The sequence below is a fragment of the Tribolium castaneum genome, chromosome 8 (assembly GCF_031307605.1).
Source record: "Tribolium castaneum strain GA2 chromosome 8, icTriCast1.1, whole genome shotgun sequence".
Lineage (NCBI taxonomy): Eukaryota > Metazoa > Arthropoda > Insecta > Coleoptera > Tenebrionidae > Tribolium > Tribolium castaneum.
Window position 1 is genome coordinate 16,659,097 of NC_087401.1, and position 23,033 is coordinate 16,682,129.

General features: G+C 33.7%; 3 protein-coding genes across 3 annotated transcripts in view; 1 reads left to right on the forward strand and 2 right to left on the reverse strand.

Annotated features, from left to right (window-relative positions):
• The first annotated feature begins 896 nt into the window (after positions 1-896).
• LOC662155 (polyamine-transporting ATPase 13A3) lies at positions 897-9,433 on the forward strand. The gene is made up of 11 exons (XM_008196306.3): positions 897-1,052; positions 2,058-2,158; positions 2,209-2,376; positions 4,052-4,223; positions 4,275-4,636; positions 4,695-4,893; positions 4,947-5,248; positions 5,672-5,872; positions 5,924-6,112; positions 7,491-8,340; positions 8,389-9,433. Exons 1-11 carry the CDS (start codon positions 1,028-1,030, stop codon positions 9,387-9,389), a joined length of 3,570 nt encoding a protein of 1,189 aa, XP_008194528.1. The 5' UTR covers positions 897-1,027; the 3' UTR covers positions 9,390-9,433.
• On the reverse strand, positions 9,374-14,248 carry LOC662122 (facilitated trehalose transporter Tret1-2 homolog). Its single transcript, XM_968239.5, has 4 exons — positions 14,039-14,248; positions 12,512-12,647; positions 12,110-12,447; positions 9,374-10,520 (listed from the first exon to the last, which is right to left on the reverse strand). The coding sequence occupies exons 1-4, from the start codon at positions 14,078-14,080 to the stop codon at positions 9,561-9,563; spliced, it is 1,476 nt and encodes a 491-aa protein (XP_973332.1). The 5' UTR covers positions 14,081-14,248; the 3' UTR covers positions 9,374-9,560.
• Positions 14,249-14,600: 352 nt separating this feature from the next.
• The window catches only part of Nipped-A, a 28,427-nt gene continuing 19,994 nt past the window's right edge, over positions 14,601-23,033 (reverse strand). The window contains exons 17-19 of the mRNA XM_008196304.3: positions 20,877-21,556; positions 17,449-18,568; positions 14,601-14,740 (exon numbers count right to left, since the gene is read on the reverse strand). Of these exons, the coding sequence (XP_008194526.1) occupies positions 14,663-14,740; positions 17,449-18,568; positions 20,877-21,556 (1,878 nt within the window). The 3' untranslated portion in view covers positions 14,601-14,662. The remainder of the gene's footprint in view (positions 14,741-17,448; positions 18,569-20,876; positions 21,557-23,033) is intronic.

Consider the following 23,033-nt stretch of genomic DNA (forward strand, 5'->3'; position numbering starts at 1 on the left):
TGATATTTCAAAAACCGTTTATTTTGGATAAAAAATGAAGACAGTTTCGGAATCCTCAGAAAATTTTACGTAAGAAAAACTCACATTAGAGTTGGTTCCGTGCTCCACTTTTCCAAAAAAAAATTATGTGTTGATAAATGTCTGTTTTTTTCCAAACTAAATTTTAAACAGTTCCACAAACTTTGACTGATATTTCAAGAACTATCGCTCGGAGACACAAAATGAAAACAGATTCGGAAACCTTGAAAAATTCTGCATAGAGAGCTGGAGTACCAATTATGTAATACTAGTCAAAAAAAAAATAAGGAACTAAACTTTCGATGACTGAATCCACTAAAGTGCATTTAGCATTAAAATAACAATAATATGACCAAAAATAATTGAATCTTTTACAGAATTGATAAAAAAAACATCAATAAATAGCTATTTTTCGAACTAAAAACCCATTTGAAAGCAAGCTTTACGCAAATCAAGAAAAAGCAGTAATTATGTTAATGTTTGTCATTAGGCGAGTTATGAACGCAATTTAAGTATAACTTCAGACCATAATAATGCCAAGCAAGACCTTGACAAAATAACAGAAATAAAAAACCACCTTTATGTAATAAAAATTTCGCCATCAAAATATTGGCCAAAATTATGAAAAAATTAATTCCGTAAACAAAAACTGGTTCCTACCAGATCTGAAACCAAACACACAGAGCAGCCACTTACCTTTGGTCAAAACCCAATTAAATTTATTAGAAATTCTAATTTCTTATCAAAGAGATAAAACCAAGTCTGGGATTGTGTAGCACCATAACGAAGTTGTAAAGATAAGACAATAAATAAATGACAAAGAAAAAATCATAATCGAGCGTCTATTTGCAAATAAATTAAACGCCCTCCCCTTCTTTTTAAACGCAAGGTGCTATTGTCAAATGTGTGCAAACCATGCCAGTACGGTTTTTCACAAGACCGACTCCACATGTTCTAAGTGAAAGTGTTTGGTTTATTATTTCATACAATACATTGCCGTTATTGCGGTATGGTGAAGGAATTTGGTGGGCAAAGTGAGTAAATTTTCGAAAAAAAATCCAAAATTTTCAACTCATCTTTTAAAAAAATTAGCGACCAAAACAAAAAACTTACCCCGAACGTAACTCAATTTTTCATTCAAAAAAAAAATCAAAATGCGGAAGAGGGTCATGATATAATCGTTGGGATTATTGAATCTAGCGACCTGCGATAGCCAAGGTCACCTAATTATGATAAATTGCCAGCTTGTTTTAGTTCTATTAGGTCACTAGATTTTTTCGAATCACTTTCACGATTCAAAATTTAGGTTGATTACGAAATTGTTGCGTATAAACAAGAATTAAGAAAGTCACCGGAAAGTACCAGATTTAAGCCCTCTTGATTTTCCTTGGTGCACGTTTTAACCTAAATAATTCCCTCCTAACGAAGCAAAAATAACCAAACCGATAAATAAAAAAGGATAGTGTTTAAAACAAGCGATAAATAAACGAAAGTGTGCACTGTTTGGTACTTTATTGATAAACGTACTTAGAGCGTAGCAACACATCCATTGATTGTTAATGATTTTATTAATTTATTTTCCTTGAGATAGGGATCAAAAACCAATAAAAGTGTCAAATTCCAGGAAAAAGACCGTTTTAACCTCGTTATGACCAGATAAAACTGCATTTCCTAATTTTTGTTTTTCCCAAAATATAGCCTCCTCTGATTAAAGGATTTTTTAATCTTTTAAGAAGTGATAACAAACAATACATGACACGTGACCATAATTAGAAATTAGTTACTGGGGTAATAAATAATAATGTGAAAGTCAGTTTATTAATAACTTGTGACGTTATTATATAATTAAAATAACCGGAAATTGTAATAAAAGAGGAACAGATTCCAAAGGTTTCGCACCTTGAACTGCAAAAAAGGTTACCTTCAAGTGTTAGAAAAAATCCCACATACAACTCTGAGCAGAAACTGAATAAAACGCAGTACCGTTCCGAGAGAATATAAAAATTTGTCTTGTGGTTAGCATTAATTATTGTTTGTAGGTAAGACAACACGAAATGGAATAACGTCAAAAAACAATGGCACCGTATCAAACAATAAAACTAAAACACACTACCTCAATTTCGGGGAAGAAGACCAAATGGTACTGCCATTGTTGGTACTTCCCCTGAAATATTAGAGTGTTTTTTTTAGGAAATTTCTGGTTACACGTCCAACCACTTGAAGAAATGTATCACGTGGACGGTTTATGTCCTCACTTTTGGAATTTTGAGACTTATTTTTCATTGGTATCCACAATGGCAGCTGTACGCCAGCCATTCCAAGTGTCCTTTAGGTCGAGCCGAGAAAGTACTAATCACAGTAAGTACGGTTAGCAGCGTTGCCAACTGTACCACTGATAAAACGGGCTCAAATTAATTAAATGCATAAGAATTTCTTAAGATTTTTTTTTCTTAAGATTCTTCTGATTTTTTTCTGAAGATATCTTTGGATCTAAAATTCAAAAATCCTCTCTTAGATTCTACTCTGCCTCTTGTCAAAATTCTTCTTTAGTTTCGTTTAGAATTTTTTTTGGTTATTTTTTGCCATTGTTTCTAATCTTCTCTGGATTTTCCTGAAAATTCTTCTGATTCTTTTCTAAAACCATCTTTGAATCTAAAATCCATAGATTTTTTCTTAGATTCTACTCTGCCTCTTGTCAAAATTCTTCATTATTTTCGTTTAGAATTTTTTTTGTTAATTTTTTCACATTGTTTCTAATTATCTCTAAATTTTTCTTAAAATTCTTCTGATTCTTTTCTAAATCCATCTTTGGATCTAAAATCCAAAAGTCCTCACTTAGATTCTACTCTGCCTCTTATCAAAGTTCTTCTTTAGTTTCGTCTAGAATTTTTTTTGTTAATTTTTTCGCATTGTTTCTAATTATCTCTAAATTTTTCTTAAGATTCTTCTGATTCTTTTCTATAAAGCCATCTTTGGATCTAAAATCCAGAAATCCTCTCTTAGATTCTACTCTGCCTCTTATCAAAATTCTTCTTTAGTTTCGTTTAGAATTTTTTTTGTTAATTTTTTCGCATTGTTCCTAATTATCTCTAAATTTTTCTTAAGATTCTTCTGATTCTTTTCTAAAGCCATCTTTGGATCTAAAATCCAGAAATTCTGTCTTAGATTCTACTCTGCCTCTATCAAAATTCTTCTTTAGTTTCGTCTAGAATTTTTTTTGTTAATTTTTTCGCATTGTTCCTAATTATCTCTAAATTTTTCTTAAGATTCTTCTGATTCTTTTCTAAAGCCATCTTTGGATCTAAAATCCAGAAATCCTGTCTTAGATTCTACTCTGCCTCTTATCAAAATTCTTCTTTAGTTTCGTCTAGAATTTTGTTTTGTTAATTTTTTCGCATTGTTCCTAATTATCTCTAAATTTTTCTTAAGATTCTTCTGATTCTTTTCTAAAGCCATCTTTGGATCTAAAATCCAGAAATCCTCTCTTAGATTCTACTCTGCCTCTTATCAAAATTCTTCTTTAGTTTCGTCTAGAATTTTTTTTTTGTTAATTTTTTTGCATTGTTTCTAATTATCTCTAAATTTTTCTTAAGATTCTTCTGATTCTTTTCTAAACCCATCTTTGGATCTAAAATCCAGAATTCCTGTCTAAGATTCTACACTGCCTCTTGTCAAAATTTTTCTTTAGTTTCGTTTAGAATTTTTTTTGTTTATTTTTTCGCATTATTTCTAATTATCTCTAAATTTTTCTTAAGATTCTTCTGATTCTTTTCTAAAGCCATCTTTGAATCTAAAATCCAGAAATCCTCTCTAAGATTCTACTCTGCCTCTTGTCAAAATTCTTCTTTAGTTTCATTTAGAATTTCTTATCTTTCTTTTTTCGCATTGTTTCTAATCTTTTCTAGATTTTCCTTAAGATTCTTCTGATTCTTTTCTAAAGCCATCTTCTGTACGTAATATTATAAGAATTCGCCAAAAAGTTGGCAACGCTGCGCCTCGCCACCCTTGACAGTTTCAAAAATATTACTTCAAGGACAAATACAAGAACAAGTTCAAGACGTATTTCGTGAAAGACGTTGAAATTTTGACAAGCAGTAACGAATTACGCAAAACCGAAAGTATTATTAGCATAAATGGCCTTATTTTTAAAAACGAAACAGAAGGACATCTCCTCGATGTGTACCTGGATGATGGTACCAGAAAACGTACGAAAACTTTACCATTATCTAGCCCAAAAAGTTAATTTTTCTTGTTAGGATTGACACAAGTACGAATCGTACGGTGCAAAAAGTTGACCTACATCTGGGACGAGGAAAAGTACAAATTTATCAAACTGTCAGGTTTGGATAAAGGTATAGCATGTAGGGAATTTCACGAGCAAAAAGGGTACAAAAAAGAGGAACAAAATCGAAGACGTATCACTTATGGTACCAACGAAATCAACGTACCTGTGCAAAGCATTGTCACACTTTTGGTCCTTGAAGCTTTGACTCCTTTCTACATTTTCCAACTTTTTAGTCTCATAGTTTGGTTTGCCGAGGCCTACTATTACTACACTATTGCAATCGTGATAATGTCGGTTTTTGGCATTTCCACCTCGATCATACAAACCAGAAAGGTAAGTGGTACCACTTTTTTTGGCCAAAACCAAACTTAAAAAATTAATTAACCATCAGAGTCAGGAAAATCTGAAAGGAACCGTGCACACCGCTGACAAGATCATGGTAAGTCGAAGTGATGGTACTTTCGATGAAATACCAACAACCGAGCTGGTACCGGGTGACGTAATCGTGATACCATCGCATGGTTGCGACATGCAATGTGATGCCGTTCTACTCAATGGTAACTGCATAGTAAATGAAAGTATGCTCACGGGTACTAACATATTTCACTTAAATTAAGTACGAAATAATGTAGTACCCTTTTAGGAGAGTCGGTACCAGTCACTAAAACCGCACTTCCAAATAACGATAAGTTATACAATGTTAAGGAACACGGAAACCATACACTTTTTTGCGGTACCAAAATCATACAGACGAGGTACTATGGTACCGAACCGGTACTTGCAGTAGTTATCAGGACCGGGTATTTGACCACAAAGGGGCAACTAGTGAGGAGTATAATATACCCACCACCGGCTGATTTCAAGTTCGATCAAGACAGCTATAAATTTATCATGATATTGTCGGTTATAGCACTGTTGGGGTTTTTTTACACGATTTTTTCAAAGGTAAAAAATATACTTTTTTGAATTATTGATATACAGGGTGTCCAGACCAGCTAAAGTTGCACTTTTGATTTTTTGTAGTTATTATTTATATTCTAGGACACATTTCAGAGAAATATTTTTTGATTATACAGAGTGTTCCAAAAAAAAGTATGACGTCATAATTATGACCGATTTAAAAAAAACTTTAGGAACATCTAAGAAGCTAAATGAACACAAAAAAATAATAGCATGCTGTTAAAAAAATGATAATTTTGACGTAATATTTTTTAGGGACACTCTGTATAATCAAAAATCGCTCGTGAAATACGTGCTAGAGTATAAATTACGTCTATAAAATATCAAAAGTCCGACTTTACTGGGCTGCGCGCACTCGATTTGGCAAACATTATGCTTGTTAAACAAAATTTTTATTATTTTTTGTAGTACTCCCGAGACATTGCACCTCTGGATATCCTCATCAAAGCGCTCGATTTGGTCACAATAGCCATACCTCCCGCCCTGCCAGCTGCGATGACAGTGGGCAAACTTTACGCTTTAAATCGTTTGAAAAAGAAGCACATTTATTGCATAAATTCGAGAGTAATTAACGTTTCCGGTTCCGTCGATTGTGTTTGTTTTGATAAGGTTGGTAATGATTTGTGATGGAGTCGATTTTTTTGATTGTGTGTTGTTTAGACAGGGACCTTGACTGAAGATGGATTAGATATGTGGGGGGTGGTTCCGGTTGAAGACAGTAGAATTGAAAAACCAGTCAAGGAGATTAAGACAATGTCGAAAAATTCGCTACTTTTCAGGGGGATGCTGACTTGTCATTCGCTGACGCTGATCGATGGGGAACTATGTGGGGATCCCCTAGATATTAAGGTGACGATTTTTAAAAAAAATATATATTACAATTTATCAAGTAATCTAATTAACTAAACGTTAAAAATAATCAAATATTCTGGGAGATTTTGCCAAAACAAGTAAAAAAATCTAATATTTTTGCGTGTCTTTTACCGAGGAATTCACAAATTTTAGGAGAAATCGTCAAAGAAAAAAAAATTCGAATATTTTGCAAAAAAGTTTTTTTTTGAAGTTAAGTTATTTCAGCCCTAAAGTTTTTTCTTACACTCACAGTAGGCTGTTTATTCTTATCACATATTCGTGATAAAATATTAAATTTCATTGCCTTTAATAAATATTTTAGAAAAACGTCCGTAAAATGAATTAAATAATCGAAAATAGTCCGTGAAATAGTACTTAAGTGTGCAGGCATATTGTTGGTTGCATACCATGCAAATTTTTTAAAAGCGCTTTAATACAATTTTTACAATTGTTTTTTAAGCTCATCTTCGTCAACAATATGCCAGTTTTCGTGCCTTGTCTTGTATGATGTAAATAATTAATTATTTACGAAAAAACTAAAAATCTTAAAGCGGCAATGCACGAATATTGCCGAGCAAAAACGAACCAATCCCTTCCCATAACATAGACTTTCCATAATCTGATAATAAAAAATTTGAACAAATTCACTGTAAATGAATCAAAAAGACGCAAAACTGGCCAAAACCAGTAAATTCGTTTGGAATTGTCACACGACGCTCTTTCAAACGGTGCCAAATTTGAGGTTAACGTGACCACTTTTTTGAGTAAAAAAAGTACTCACCTTAATGCCCAATCATGTTTCTTGTAGTTTTATCACAAAATCAACGTAATTAAACAGTCAAAACTACTCAAAACAAACTGTTTTTGCACAAAAAACTAAAAACCGAACCAACGCAACCACTTGACACTTGATTTGAATTTGACCGACTTTTTCACACGCCACACTAATGAATACTCGTATTTTGAACACATTTTTGTCCCGAAAAGACACAAAATACACTTTCTTTGGCCTAATTTGCGAGAAAAACACAAAAAATATGACGCTTGGGGTAAAAAAGTCCGAGACTGGGCGAACATAGCCGAGCTCGAGCGAAGCGAAGGCAGTGCTGCCAACTCAAGCGAACCGGTTAGTTTAAATATACAAACCGAATAAAGAAATTAAAACACCAATAATAACCAAAAAACAACGTAATAAATACAAAAACATTCTCTAAATTATCTCAAAGATCCTACTTTGTCTTGTTAAAATTCTTTCTACTCTTTTTGAGATTGTTCTAAAGATTCCTCGCTGGTTTTTTATACTTTTTTTATAATACATCTTAGAGTACACCTAAAAATTCCCCCAAATAGCCAAATAAGTTGGCCCCACTTGCAGATGTTCGAGTCAACTGGCTGGACCCTGGAGGAGCCTACAATCTCCGACACCTCCAAATACGACCTCCTGGTGCCCACCATCCTCAAAGACCCCTCCCCCGACACCCCCCACCACGAAATCGGCCTCATCCACCAATTCCAATTCTCCTCAACCCTCCAACGCATGAGCGTGATTTGTCGAACCCTAGGTTCCGACCACTTCGAATCCTTCACCAAGGGATCCCCCGAAATGGTCATCTCCCTATCTCGTCCAGAAACCGTCCCCGAGGGAATCCTCAACCGGTTAAAAACCTACACCGAGCAGGGCTACCGCGTCATCGGAATGGCCACCAAAAAACTAACCAACATCCCCTTCCACAAAATCCCCAAACTCCAACGGGAGGAAATCGAATGCGACCTCCAATTCGTCGGTTTAATAGTCCTAGAAAATCGGCTAAAACCCCAAACTGGGAGCGTCATCCAAAAGCTACGAAACGCCGGAATGAAGATAGTTATGGTGACGGGGGATAACATCCAGACGGCTGTGAGCGTGGCACGTGACTGCGGGATCATCCAATCGGGGTACAGCGTCATTGACGTCATCACGACCAAGCCGACTAAGACGGACATGGCAACTGTCAAGTACCAGGAAACTGATGCCACGCCTTCCGGCGACAAAATGTCCGACATCGAGAAAATGGCCGAACGGAGGTACCATTTTGTCGTGACCGGAAACACGTGGACCGACCTTAACCGGTACTTCCCCGAACTGATCCCGAAAATTGTGACAAAAGGCGTCGTTTTTGCCCGAATGTCGGGACTACAGAAGCAACAACTGGTGGAAGAATTACAAAATTTGGGTTATTACGTTGGTAGGTGTTACACCAAGTTGGGGATTTTTTTTATTTAAGGTGTTACAGCCATGTGTGGGGACGGTGCCAATGATTGTGGCGCCCTCAAGGCGGCAAACGTCGGAATTTCACTTTCGGAGGCTGAATCAAGCGTTGCGTCACCTTTTACGTCACAAGAACCCAACATTTCCTGTACTGTTGAAGTGATCAAAGAAGGCAGGGCCGCTCTGGTGACTTCGTTTGGGGTTTTTAAGCTCATGCTTTGCTACAGTCTGACCGAGTTCGCGTCTGTTATTATCTTGTACGCCATTGATACCAACCTAACTTCGCTACAATTCCTCTTCATTGATATTTGCCTAATTTTGAATTTCGCCTCGTTTTTTGGTAAAACACGAGCTTATGACGAGTTACACAGAGGGCCCCCGATGACGTCACTCTTGAGTTTCGTCCCGTTGGCATCAATCATACTTTTTATGTTGGTCACAGTGGCCGTGCAAATCTTCGCCTACTATTACATCCAGACTTATGACTGGTTCGTTCCGTTTGTTTTCGACCCGAATGACACAACAATGTACAGGTGTTACGAAAATTATGCCGTTTATTGCGTCTCCATGTTTCAGTACATCATAATGGCGGTCGTTTTTTCCAAAGGAAAACCGTACCGTAAAGCGATCTATACCAACTTTATTTTCCTGTTTGCTATTTTTTTAATGATTGGCGTTTGTTCCTACATTACTTTGGACCCCGTTGCTTGGGTTATTGAAGCTTTGGAGTTGCAAATGCCGCCATTTTATGACGGACGGGTCGCCATTTTGGTCATGGCGCTTGTCAATTTTCTCATTTGTGTCGTCATCGAAGACGTATTCGTTGATGTTCTTTTGTTTCGATTTGTGAGGCCTAAATTTCGCATTTTGGAAAAGTCGAGGCAAATTTATTTGAAAATCGAAAAGGAACTAAGGGAGGATCCAACATGGCCGACCAAATGTCACAGTGTTAGTTACGGGGAGATCAAGGAAGGCGGGATTGTCAATAACGGGTTTTGCAACCACACAGAGACGACCAAGTGTTGATTTTATTGTATTTTATCATTTTTGAATAAATATTTTACAAACTATTGGCCTAACTAACAAAATATGTACAAATCACAGTCAAAAACTAGGACTAGGGTATACTGATATGCACGTCACAATTTAGTGACATGTTTTGACATTTCGTAGCTGTCAAAAACAGATCTAGTGCCCTTAGACTGGTTCCTTTAATAGGGAATTATTTTTTGAGGGTTTTTTACCAAAATACTCCTCAATCTCTTGTAAGGTTTTTCCCCTAGTTTCGGGCAGTAGTGCCACCACATAAATGGTACCAGCGAGACTCATGGCACCGTAGAAAAAGAACACTCCTTCCCGGCCAATTCCCGAAATCATGGCCGGGTAGATTTTGACAGTTACAAAATTGAAAAAGTACCCAATCCCTGACGCCAACCCTGTTGCTGTTCCCCTAATTTTTGCGGGGAATAACTCAGCCGCCATTGCAAACGGCATTGGTAGAAAACCAACAGTACTTGTGAAAAAATACAACAAAAGAAGCACAACCGGAAGAAAAACAAGTGACTGTTGCGTCGCTTCCGGTACTTTACTCTTCGTCACTGCTAGGATGTAACCAGCGAGCGCCATCATACAAACCGCCATTCCAGAACCGGAAACGACCGATAATGGACGACGCCCGAAAATTTTGCTAATATAACTAACCAAGATGGCGGAAAAGAGGCGGACTAGACCTATCATGACAATTGCCACGTAGGCGTCTATCTCAACCCCGGCCTCCTTGACGATGTTCAAAGCATAAAAAACTATAACAAAAGTACCGGCAAATTGTTGGAAGAAGAAAAAGCCAACAACGAGACTTAAAGGCTTCAAACAGCTGGCACGGGTTAAATACTTTAATTTTTTGGCGACTTGTTGGAGGATTGTTTTCGGTTTTGGGTTATTTTTCACACCGCGGTTTCGGATTAAAGTATCAATTTCTTGTGCAACTTCAGGGATGTATTCTTTGGTACCGAATATTTTGCACATGTTGGTTTTCGCTTCGTCGAAGCGGTCCTTCCGAATGAGCCAAGATGGCGATTCGGGGACTAGGAATGTGACGAAGACCATGCCCACGCATGGGAAAACGGCGGTTATGAGGCTGATAAGGCCCCAGTTGTCCTGTAAAAAATTCAATTTTTGAAACGCCGATAACGGCGAAACTATTCAAAAAAGTGGAACTATTTTGACGTGAACTTATGGAAAATGATCCGGGGAAGCGACTGGCGTCGAGAAAATCGACAAATTCCTAATAGTTTATTAATTATGAATTTTTAAAAAAGGATGGCCCGGCGCATCCACCATTTTTCAATTAAACATTATTTTTTAAATAATTTCTCGACTATGATGATGTTGTAAAAAAGCTGGTATTATATGTAGAATGAGCCGCTGAATTCACTGGCACAAACCGTTTTGCTCTACGACTTTTAGTTTTTGAGTTATGAATTTATATAGTGTTATGAATTATATAGTCCTTACGTATGCAAAATGATCCGGGGAATCGATTGGCATCGAGAAAATTGCCAAATTCTCAATAGTTTTTTAGTTATGAATTTTTTAAAATTTTACCAATTTTTGCATTTGTCTCCAATTTGCTCGAAAACTATTAGTCGGAGAACACTAATTTTTTTTGAGAAAGATAGATAATTTAAAGAGCTTTCCAACGATAATACACTTCATGGGGTTATCTCTGATAGTTCCGGAGCTATTGCTCGACAAAAGTTCCGGGTACCCAAAATCGACAAAATTTGCGACGAAAATTGAAAAAATCAAACAACAAAAAATCGAACATATGGACTTTTTGTGGACTTTTAGCAACTTTTGTGGGTTGTTAAGACATAAAGAAGTCCATAAAAAATTTACTGGAGTGAGTTTAAAAAAAAAGTTTTTTTGCCTCATTGAAGGTAAGTGTAGTTTTACTCAGGAAATTTGAGCAAAAAAAATTGAAAATTTTAAATCTCGTGAAAAGTTGGTATAACACAGAAAAGAAGCCTCTGAATCCAAAGGAACAAACCGCATTGCTCTACGACTTTTAGTTCTCGAGTTATGAATTTTTTTATTGAATAAAATTTTCCACTATGACAAATGGCTACCCTAAATTTAGACAAAAAAATTAAAATTTTTAATTCCTGTGAAAAATTGATATAATATGTAAAATGAGCCGTAGAATTCAATGGAACAAACCGCATTGCTCTACGACTTTTAATTTTTTTTTTATGATTTTTTTAACTTTAACTTTTTTTATTTTCTCAATTACGGCTAAACTATTCAAAAAAGTGAAACTATTTTCATCCATACCTACGCTAAATGACCCGGGGAATCGATTGGTACCGAGAAAATTGCCAAATTCCCAATAGTTTTTTAGTTAGGAATTTTTGTAAATTTTACCAAATTTTGCATTTGTCTCCAATTTGCTCGAAAACTATTAGTCGGAGAACAATAATTTTTTTTAAAAAAGATAGATAATTTAAAGAGCTTTCCAACGATAGTACACTTCATGGGGTTATCTCTCATAGTTCCGGAGTTATTGCTCGATAAATGTTTCGGGTACCAAAAATCGGCCAAAATCGCGATAAAAATTGAAAAAATCAAACATCAAAAAATCAAACATATGGACTTTTTTTGGACTTTTAACATTTCCAGTGTGTTGTAAAAATATATAAAAGTCCATAAAACTTTGCTTTCGCGAGTTTAAAAAAATATTTCCTTACCTGTAGCACAAAACCTAAAAAGTAGACAATAAGGACCCCCAAAGAGAAGGCAATACTGTTCCAAGTGCAGAAAACTCCTCTCAAATTAACACTTGCAATCTCTGCCATATAAATAGTAGCTGGGGCACTCGACAATCCTGTCGAAAGCCCCGTCAAAAGTCGGCCAATCAAAAGAATAACGTATTGGTGTTGTGGCCAATAATAGGCCCAGGCTATGAGCAACCAGCCAATAAAACAGAAAATATTGACACAGTACATGGCCCGTCTTCGGCCGAATTTATCAGCAATCGGACCGGCAACTAAACAACCGAACGGTGTCGCTAGTGAGGCTATACTTGCTACAATTAAAAAAATAATAATAAATAAATAAAAATTCTGCTGTTTGGTTGTGTAATTTAGTACCAAACCATGAAGCTTGGTCACTGTTTAGGGCATAACGGTTGGTAGCACTGGTTAAAACAGGGAGCGCAACTGCTGAAAATCCAAGACTCATGCTGGGGGCGATGCTTGAAAAGTTTGTCAGTAGGCCGAGGAGGACCTGGAAGAGGAATTTGTCAATTTGCACGTTCTAGATGCGTAGGTGATTAGATGTTGTGGTATTGTTTAAGTCCAGAAAAAATTGGAGTTGAGTGGAGTGGATGATTTGAATTTTTGGAGTGATAACTGATCCGGATTTTATCAATTGGGACACTTGACTGGGCTGCATTTTGAGAGGGTTATCAATTTTGGACAAAATTCTCCAAAAGTGGGATTGGCTCTTAATCCGAATTATTTATATTTTGATAAAACTATCAAAAAATAAATAAATATTATATAAGACAGCTACATAAGCGAAATGACAGATGTAAGGTTTATAAAAGACAATTAAATGTTAAATGAAATACATTTTTATTTTATTTTATATTTTTTCTCTTGCGTTTTTTTTTATTTTTTTCATTTTTTTTTCCATTTCCTACTTAATAAACTAGTTCGTTAATGAAGGCGATTACTAAACAAAACTGTTTAAAGCACAAACGAGCGATAGCGAGTGAATTTTTTTAAAATATGTCCACAATAATTGTTTAAAAATAAAATAAATTAATATTAATTAAACCGCCGAAAAATACGTTTTTATTATTTTTAATGTTTTTCGTGCAAAAATTATGTAAAAAAAATTCGCTAGGGCCACCAAAAATTGTTAAAAATTAATTTAAATTCGCAATTAAATTTAAAAGAACACAAATTAATCAACTTAAATGCTAAATATTAAATTAAATACTTTATGTTAAGCTCTAGACACAAAAAATTAATAGGTACATAATAATGAAATTAATAAAATAACTTTAAAAAATAAAACAAAACAATACTTTGTGTCACGAATTATAAGTACAGTCACCCAAAATAAAAATGACGTGTCTATAACGCGTAACCTAAAATTAAGTTTTGAGTGAAGTTTGACATTTCGTTTATCATCATTTGAAGTAATTAAGCATTTTTGTAAAAAAAATAATAAATAAAAAATAATAATAAATTTTGAAAAAAAAATATTTTTTTTGAGTTTCAGTTTGTGGTTTTTCAGTCAAAAACATGCTTAGTAAGCTTGAAAAAAGTAAGAATAACCCCTTTTTCGACCGAATTTTGTCACTTTTCAGACTATCCTTAACAAAATTTTTTGTTTAGTTTTGTCAAAACACCACCAATTTTCACTTATTTTGTCGATTTTTGACGTTTTCTGATCAAATCCGGTAAAATAAATAGGTTTCAGATTCAAAAATGCACGGTAGGCGCTTATTTATGGACGCGTCATTTTTATTTTGGGTGACTGTACATTAGTGCAATGGTCACCAAATAAAATTTGTGTTCAAATGTTTAAAAATATAATAAAGTTGCAAGGTTCTTTTATATTGACTTATTTTTTTCTTGTTTTTTGTAAAAAAAATTATTACCCACCTGTTTGGTGACCGACCTCTTGAACCCCTCCGTCTTCTCCATCACGTCACCACTTGTCACAGTCCACTATCAACGTTAGCAACACCGAAAATGTGCATCTTTTTTACGAGAGGTCGCTATATATTTATAATATGGAGATTTGTAATCTTTCCCTACTTATCATTTATTTCATAACGAATCAAAACGCGTGAGCATTGTGACCACCACAATGGTGGGAACTGATCAAAGCGGCAAAACACAAAACATCTAATTGATTCTGAAAAAAAAATAGCTCAGAACGTGTGATTTACGCGAATTTATCATCCATAAATAAAAGTGGTGATTAAAACGCGTCCACTGTTTGTAGAACACTGCAAACAGGTAAACAATAAAAGAAAAGCTTTCATGGAATTTACAAGTGGAGGTTTTTATGTCGAGTGCCGTCCGCGTTAGTTTCCTGACGCTTTATTAATAAATCCCACGTCACTTTTGTCCGCATGCAGGAAACATTCGAAATCAATAACAAATTGAGTAACAAGTGACTTGATTCCAGGGGTCATTTGAACAAATTCATTCAAAACAGTTATTTTTAGAAGTTTATTTTTACAAAAAATATCACTTTAATTAAAGTAAATAATACTAAAGTTACAGCCAGGGATGCCACGCTGGGTCCATCCGGCACAAGTTGTCGTGACTGATTGCTGCGTTTACAAGAGTTGAGACCTGCAAATATTTTGTAATAGATTTATCTAGTTTCTAATCGAACAAGTTAAAAGTTAAGTGTGATAAAAAAGAAGTGAAAAAATGCTGATAAGGCACGAGAAAAGGCGTAGAACTCTTAACAAAGTTGCCGTCGGCGAAAAATCTGATAATAAAAGAGTAAACAAATGCATGTTTTACTACAAAAGCATCTCCGATATGTGAAATCTTGTAAAAGATAACAATATTGACAACAATTATTAGATTAAAAAATAGTAAGAAGCAAACTTTCCGTCTTCTTTCACCTTCCTCGATTTTCTTATCAGATTGCTCAAAATCTAGTACACATTGTTTCAAATCCTTCCGTGAAAGAAATTGATCATTAAATCTTAGAAAAACTGATTTGATTTGATTCGCACATTTTCAGTTATTGTTTTGCACTATTTTCCGCAAAAAAATTAGTGTTTATAAATTATAAGAACGCAATTCAAAGTACAACAGTAATTTTGATTAAATAGCAATTAAAATAACAAGGCACTTGTAAAACATTTCTTCAGATAAAATCTGTCTGAAGGCCGATGGACATCCAAATATAATTACTGATTATCAATAAGATGTATTCGGTTATGTCAAGTTTACAAGCTTTTTAACTGTTATCGCTTACGTTAATTACTAAAAACAAACGCAATAATAGAATGTCATTTGAAATTTTATTATATTTAATTTAAATAAAAAAAATAAAACATTAATTTATTTAATAATATTTCTCACGTGAATATAAAAACAACAAAATTATTAATTTCTGTTATCTTTATTTTACCAAGTAAGTGTAAATCCCTTCTTACTTACCTATTGTTTGTTTATTTTCGTTATTGTTTAAAAATTGCAATAATTTTTTTCGTAGCTCACTCTTATTACTACGAAAAAGCCTTGATAAGCTACTACGAAAAATAAAAAAGTATGTATTGTGTAAAACGTACAGTCACGATCAAAAAGAATGACCGCAACCACAAATCTTCGATATGATACGGTTAATGTATACGTTTGACGATTTTATATCTAATTTTATTTGCTATCCGGCTCGGTTGGTAAGCGTGTCATTCTTTTTGATCGTGACTGTACTACACATACACATGTTGACCCAGATCTATATTTTTTAATTTTTATGCCGTTTTCATTATACGATAGAACGACATAAAGTCCACAAACTAAAAATATTTTTATTATACACAGGGTGTTGTATACAGAGTGGTGAACCAGTTATATTTTTTTAAATGAAACACCCTATATATTTTTCCAAAATTAGATTCTACGTAAAAAAATAATGTAACTTTATATAAACTATTATGGGTCTATCTTTTTTCGTTTCGGAATTATTCAATTTTTCGTTTTAGAAAAAAACGATTTTTTAAAAATCACTGCAAAGTCGCTTATGAATATTTTCCGATAAATTTGTAACAGAAAAACTTGGAATACCTTGTAGTTTTAGCGAATAGTCGACTTTTAGGATAAGCACGCATTTAATATACAGGGTGTGCCAAAACGCAAAAAGTTGAATAACTCATTTTTTTCAAATGGAAGACCATGATTTTTGTTCGATAGCATTTTTGAGAAACTTTCTAATAATATGACGTTTGCATAGCAAATTTAAAATATTTTACGAGATTTTTCAAAAAAATATATTTTATTACAAGAAAATTTGTTAGCCTAGAATCTGATAGTCAAATGGTAATTAATTTCTTAATATATACTAATGTGACTAATTACGTTAGTAATCTAATTATTACCTAATACATAAATAAATTTCACTCATAAAGAATTATTAATAAAATAACTAAAAAATATTTTTTAATATATTTGGAACACTTTAAAAAATATTGTAAATTTGCAATATAAACCGCATATCAATAGAAAGCTTATAAAAAATGCTATCGATACGTCTAAAGAAATACATGGTGTTCCATTAAAAAAAATTAGTTATTCAACTTTTTGCGTTTTGACACACCCTGTATATGATTTCCGTGTTTCAAGTAAAAGTCGACAATTTCCTAAAACTTCAAAGTATTTTGAATTTTTCTGTTGCAAATTTATCGGAAAATATTCATAAGCGACTTTGCAGTGAATTTTCAAAAATTGGTCTTTTCTATAACGAAAAGTCGAATAATTCCGAAACGAAAAAAGATAGACCCATAATAGTTTATATAAAGTTACATTATTTTTTTACGTAGAATCCAATTATGCAAAAATATATAGGGTGTTCCGTTAAAAAAAATATAACTTTGGTTCATCACTCTGTATACATCCTGGGCATAATAGAAATATTTTTAGTTTGTGGAATTTCAGTAGATCTATCAAATAATAAAAACAGAATGACAATATTTCAAATAGCAAAAAAGTTATAGACCGATTATACACTCTTGGATCACGCAAATTATTTTGTATATAATTTATTTCGTAAAAACTGCATTTTCCAAAAACTTCCAGCATCATTATTAAAAAAAATTTTTAGAAAAATATAGTTATTCTCACAATCATATCTAAGTGTCCTACGCTCAAAATTTTTTTTTTCTGTTACTTAGGTCCTGCTTAGACCAATTAATTTCGTACATATGTATATAACGACTAAAAATTGGAATTTTATTATAATAGTATTATATTATTTTACGTGTCTTTTCAATATAATTCATTTCATTTAGAAAAAAAAATCTACTAACAAAAAAGTATCCACTAACCTTGCTATCAGCTCCGTCAAAATGCGCCAAACTGTTCAACCGACTGGAGATCGACGTCACTGCCTTATTGACCATATTAATAATCTGTTCGCTATCGCTCAACTTCTCCGTATTATTCCCTGCCACTTCCTCCGGCTTCTTCATCCTCGACAAAACCATCTCATCTCTCAAAATCGGCTTCAAAATCGCCGTTACTTTAAAATTCGGATAAACGAAACACCTCGCCGTCGCAATCATGGACGCTGTCAAAGGCCCACTAATCCCAATACTCGACAAATACTCGACAATATTCGGCGTCAGCCGAAAGGGCACCGATCTGGTGGCCCCAAACTCCCCCGTCCCATCATCCACATCAAACTTAAAGTAGGCCACGTTCATTAATCCCGAATCCTGATGCAAGTACATCATGTCGGGATTAAGTCTCGTCAAGTGCAAGACATGTTCGGCAAAGCAGGCCAAAGCCAACTGCAATGTGAACATTTTCCGAAACTGCCAATAATCGGTGGCTGATGGGAACGTTTGGACCGCCCATTGTTTCAACAACGTTCTTGGTACCATGTTTGTTTGCACCCCTTTTAAAATATCCCTACTCAATTGATGGCTCGCTTTGATTCCCCTACTCTGCACCCCACCCAAGCGTTCGTAGTAGTAATGAATGGGATCGTCGTGCTCGATGCCTAGCTTGGCACACCCCTTTTTGAAAATGTCCAATAGGGAGATGGAGGCGGGGTTATCTTCGACCAATCGGATTTGCTGCGAGACGGCAACAACGCGCGGTACGGTAAAGTGGAGAAAACGTCGTGCGGTCTCTTTCTGTTTGCCGAGACAGTGATTGAGCATGCGCAGAAGTTGAAGGACGCGTTCTTCACGACGTGCGTCGACTAGACCCGAATCGTTGACAACTAAATAAGGGTAGATTTTTCCGTTGTGACCACGGATGTAGAGACGCCTGGCGGCGGCGTTGTGTTTTTGGACGACGTCAACACGAGGCATGAAACGAGTTATGCGAACGTAGTAATGGTTGTGTTTGGGGAGGAGAAATTCGCCGGGGATTTCCACTTCGGCGGTTTTAAGGGTGAAGTTTGAGAGGAAACGGCATTTTTCCTCAATTAGGAACGACCTAAGAGGAAAAAATTTGGCTAAGTAATACATTATATGTGCGGTATAGGTTGTTTTATTAAAACTGAACGCTTTAAAAAACCTGCACAAATAATGTACAGTTCATATTTCAAAACCAATTAGAAAAAACATAGAAAAGAATATTAAAAAAAAAAACATTTTTAAATGAGTCATAATAAATTTCACTTCAAAAAAACTCGTGGAAAGCCTATTGATTTCAAACAGAATGTAAGTTAGAATTTATTTATAACTTTTTATAACCTCTATAGTCCGTTATTTTAATAATGAGTTAACTCTGAGTTAGAAAAAGTCCATGTTAATTCAACAGTCAGGTCAAGTCAGGTCTGAAAACTTAGAAAAAGTCTAAGTTAACTCAACAGTCAGGTCAGGTCAGGTCTAAAAACTTAGAAAAAGTCTAAGTTAACTCAACAGTCAGGTCAGGTCTGAAAACTTAGAAAAAGTCTAAGGTAACTCAACAGTCAGGTCAGGTCAGGACTGGAAACTTAGAAAAAGTCTAAACTAACTCAACAGTCAGGTCAGGTCAGGTCTGAAAACTTAAAAAAAGTCTAAGTTAACGCAACAGTCAGGTCAGGTCTGAAAACTTAGAAAAAGTCTAAGTTAACTCAACAGTCAGGTCAAGTCAGGTCTGAAAACGTAAAAAAAGTCTAAGTAAACTCAATTTTCAGGTTAGGTCAGGTCTAAAAACTTAAAAAAAGTCTAAGTAAACTCAACAGTCAAGTCAGGTCAGGTCTGAAAACTTAGAAAAAGTCTAAGTTAAGTCAACAGTCAGGTCAAGTCAGGTCTGAAAACTTACAAAAAGTCAAAGTAAACTCAATTTTCAGGTTAGGTCAGGTCTAAAAACTTAAAAAAAGTCTAAGTAAACTCAACTGTCAAGTCAGGTCAGGTCTGAAAACTTAGAAAAAGTCTAAGTAAACTCAATTTTTAGGTCAGGTCAGGTCTAAAAACTTAAAAAAAGTCTAAGTAAACTCAACAGTCAAGTCAGGTCAGGCCTGAAAACTTAGAAAAGTCTAAGTTAACTCAAGAGTCAGGTTATTTTGAAGTTCAAAATATGTTTTTTTAAGTTTAATCTTAAGTTTTTATTTAACTCTACATTGACATAACGGGCTCAAGCTACTCTTTGGTAGCTTCCAAATATCTTTTTTATATAGGTTTTTGGGTAAAAAAATAAAGTATTTTAAAAATAATAATAATAATAATTCAACTGTTAGATTTTTTACAATTACTTCTACACCTTTTTGAACCGTATTTCGAAAATTGAAAAGTTAACCTCCTTTTTGAGTGACGAACTAATTAGTATTGCATTGTCACGGAAATTACGTAAGTATGCAAAATTACAGTTCATTCGGACAATAAAAACCCTTTAAAGCTTGACTCAGAAAATATGAAACTGACAACAAAACAAAATAAAAGCTATTAAAAAGCTTTACAAAGAATTTTAATTACAAATTATCATAGAAAATAAATTTAACAGCTTCAATTTTTGCTGCACAGTTGATCGAAATTTTATTAACGTTTCCAGTGTTAATTTGATTAAAATATTATGCTTTCGTAAATTTGCTACAAAAATGTAGATTTTTTATACCTTATAATAACCCTTTTAATGTTACCTACCTGTCCTAAAAAACAATTTAAATTATTTTATTTTAATTATTATTTTATCCATCTTGCTTCATTCTTCTTCTTCTGTGTTTCCTTTCTTGTTTACAATTTATTTTTACAAATTTTTTTACAAATTCCCCAGAATTAGTTTCTAATTGTTTTCCCCCTTTTATGAGAAAATCCAACTGATAAATGACATAATCTCAATTAATTTATAAGCAATTACGCTTGCAAAATACATGTCATCATGTAAATATCAATAAAGCGGCTGTCAAGTTGAAAAAACGCGTGTGGTAATATATTAGATTGTTTTTTACTTCTGGTGAAATATGACTTATGATAAGCGATAAGTTTTGTAAAAGAAATATTTTTGTTAGATAATTGTGCAAGAAAATTTTCCTCAACACAATGTGTGATACAATTTTACATTTTAGGATAAATGACAAATAATTACCTACCTGTTTTATTTTTTGAAATATTTTGTTGTCTTATTTGTTTTTGTTAAAGAAATACAAGACAAGTTAATATTTTTAAGTGTTTCATAATAAAACATGTTTTTAAAATAAAAGTTATTCAAGACGACCGACTTTGTTTAACAATCATGATGTTTGCCAAAACGAGTGAGCGTAACTACAAGGTAGACCACAAAATTTTGACAAAACATATTTTTTTCCAAAAAATGTACTTACTGTAACAACATCTTGGAACGATTATCCAAAATCTTGATCCACTTCTTCAGCTTAAAAATCAACGTATGCAAGCGCATCGAATTCGTTTGCGAAAAATCAAAATCCTTGGTAAAATCCTGCTTCATCTCCTTAAACACCGGATCCTGATACGTAGCTTCGGCTCTCCTGGCCAGACTTTCACTAGCTGCCGAATTAAACGTAACCACCGAACCAATATTCTCAACACCAATGCCAAACGTCGACATTAACTTTTTCACAAAATTAAGTATATGTGGTGTTATTTTAGCCTCATTTACACTTTCACGATTCTCGAACGCAATCGCGTAACATTTAGTCAAACCCTGCCTTAACTGTCTCAAAACCTCTTCGTACCAATTCTCTCTAAACCACTCCATTTGATTGGCAATTCCTTCGAGACTTGACAGTGCCGTGGTGTGAATATCACGTTGCATTTTCATTATTTTTGAACAGCGGATCATAGCAGGTGTTGCTTTGATTGAAGATGTTTCGCTGGTTGTGATTGTGGCAGTGTTGCCACTCTCTTGTTGGTTATTTTGAGTGTCGGTTTGGTCTTGGGGTTGTTGTTGGACTGTGTTTGTTTTACGCGCTGTTGCCGTACGTAAAGTTAGGTATAACGTACGGATGGGGAAGTACACAGCCTGAGGGAACATTCTACCAACCTAAGAGGAACGAAACTATAACAATCTCTGCCAAATTCTAGTTACAAACTAATTTAGTAGCGTTTAAGAAGTTACTTCTACAAAGTTAAGAAAAAGATTATTTTTTTATTTTTTTTAGTTTGAAGAAAAACATTATGAAACAAAAATAATAATAAAGTCTTCATAAATTTTAGTTTATCTAAATGGAAAAAAATCCTAAAGGCTCGTATCAGTCACAATATTCGGAAAGTACTAAAAAGTCATGACATCATTATCGCCCAATCGAAAAAAAAATACTTAAAATATCTTCTTTTCGAAAGTTTTATGAGGTTTTTCAAGCTAGAAATATAATTATTACCAACATTTGCATTTTTTATAGTTATTTTAAGTTTGAAAAAAAAACTAAACATTCTACAAAGTCAAAAAAAACATTATGAAAGACAAATAAATAATAAAGTCTTTACAAATTCGTAGTTTTTCTGAATAGGAAAAGTACATAAAGGCTCGTATGACTCACAATATCGGGAAAGTACTAAAAAGTTCGTGACGTCATTTTCGTCCAATCAAAAAAAAATTACTTAAAATATCAGCTTTTCGAAAGTTTTATGAGGCTTTTCAAGCCAGAAATATAATTATTAGCAACATTTGCATTTATTTTAGTTATTTTAAGTTTGAAAAAAAAATAAACATCCTATAAAGTCAAGAAAAACATTATGAAACAAGAATAAATAATAAAGTCTTTATAAATTAGTAGTTTATTTAAATAGGAAAAGTACACAAAGGCTCCTATGACTCACAATATCGGGAAAGTACTAAAAAGTTCGTGACATCATTTTCGACCAATCGAAAAAAATTACTTAAAATATCAGCTTTTCGAAAGATTTATGAGGTTTTTCAAGCCAGAAATATAATTATTACCAACATTTGCATTTATTTTAGTTATTTTAAGTTTGAAAAAAAAAATTAAACATCCTATAAAGTCAAGAAAAACATTATGAAACAAGAATAAATAATAAAGTCTTTATAAATCAGTAGTTTATTTAAATAGGAAAAGTACATAAAGGCTCGTATGACTCACAATATCGGGAAAGTATTAAAAAGTTTGTGACATCATTTTCGCCCAATCAAAAAAAAATTACTTAAAATATCAGCTTTTCGAAAGTTTTATGAGGTTTTTCAAGCCAGAAATATAATTATTACCAACATTTGCATTTTTTTTTAGTTATTTTAAGTTGGAAAAAAAATTAAACATCTTATAAAGTCAAGAAAAACATAATGAAACAAGAATAAATAATAAAGTCTTTATAAATTAGTAGTTTATTTAGATAGAGAAAGTACATAAAGGCTCGTATGACTCACAATATGAGGAAAGTACTAAAAAGTTCGTGACGTCATTTTCGCCTAATCGAAAAAAAATACTTAAAATACCATCTTTTCGAAAGTTTTATGAGGTTTTTCAAGCCAGAAATATAATTATTACCAACATTTGCATTTTTTT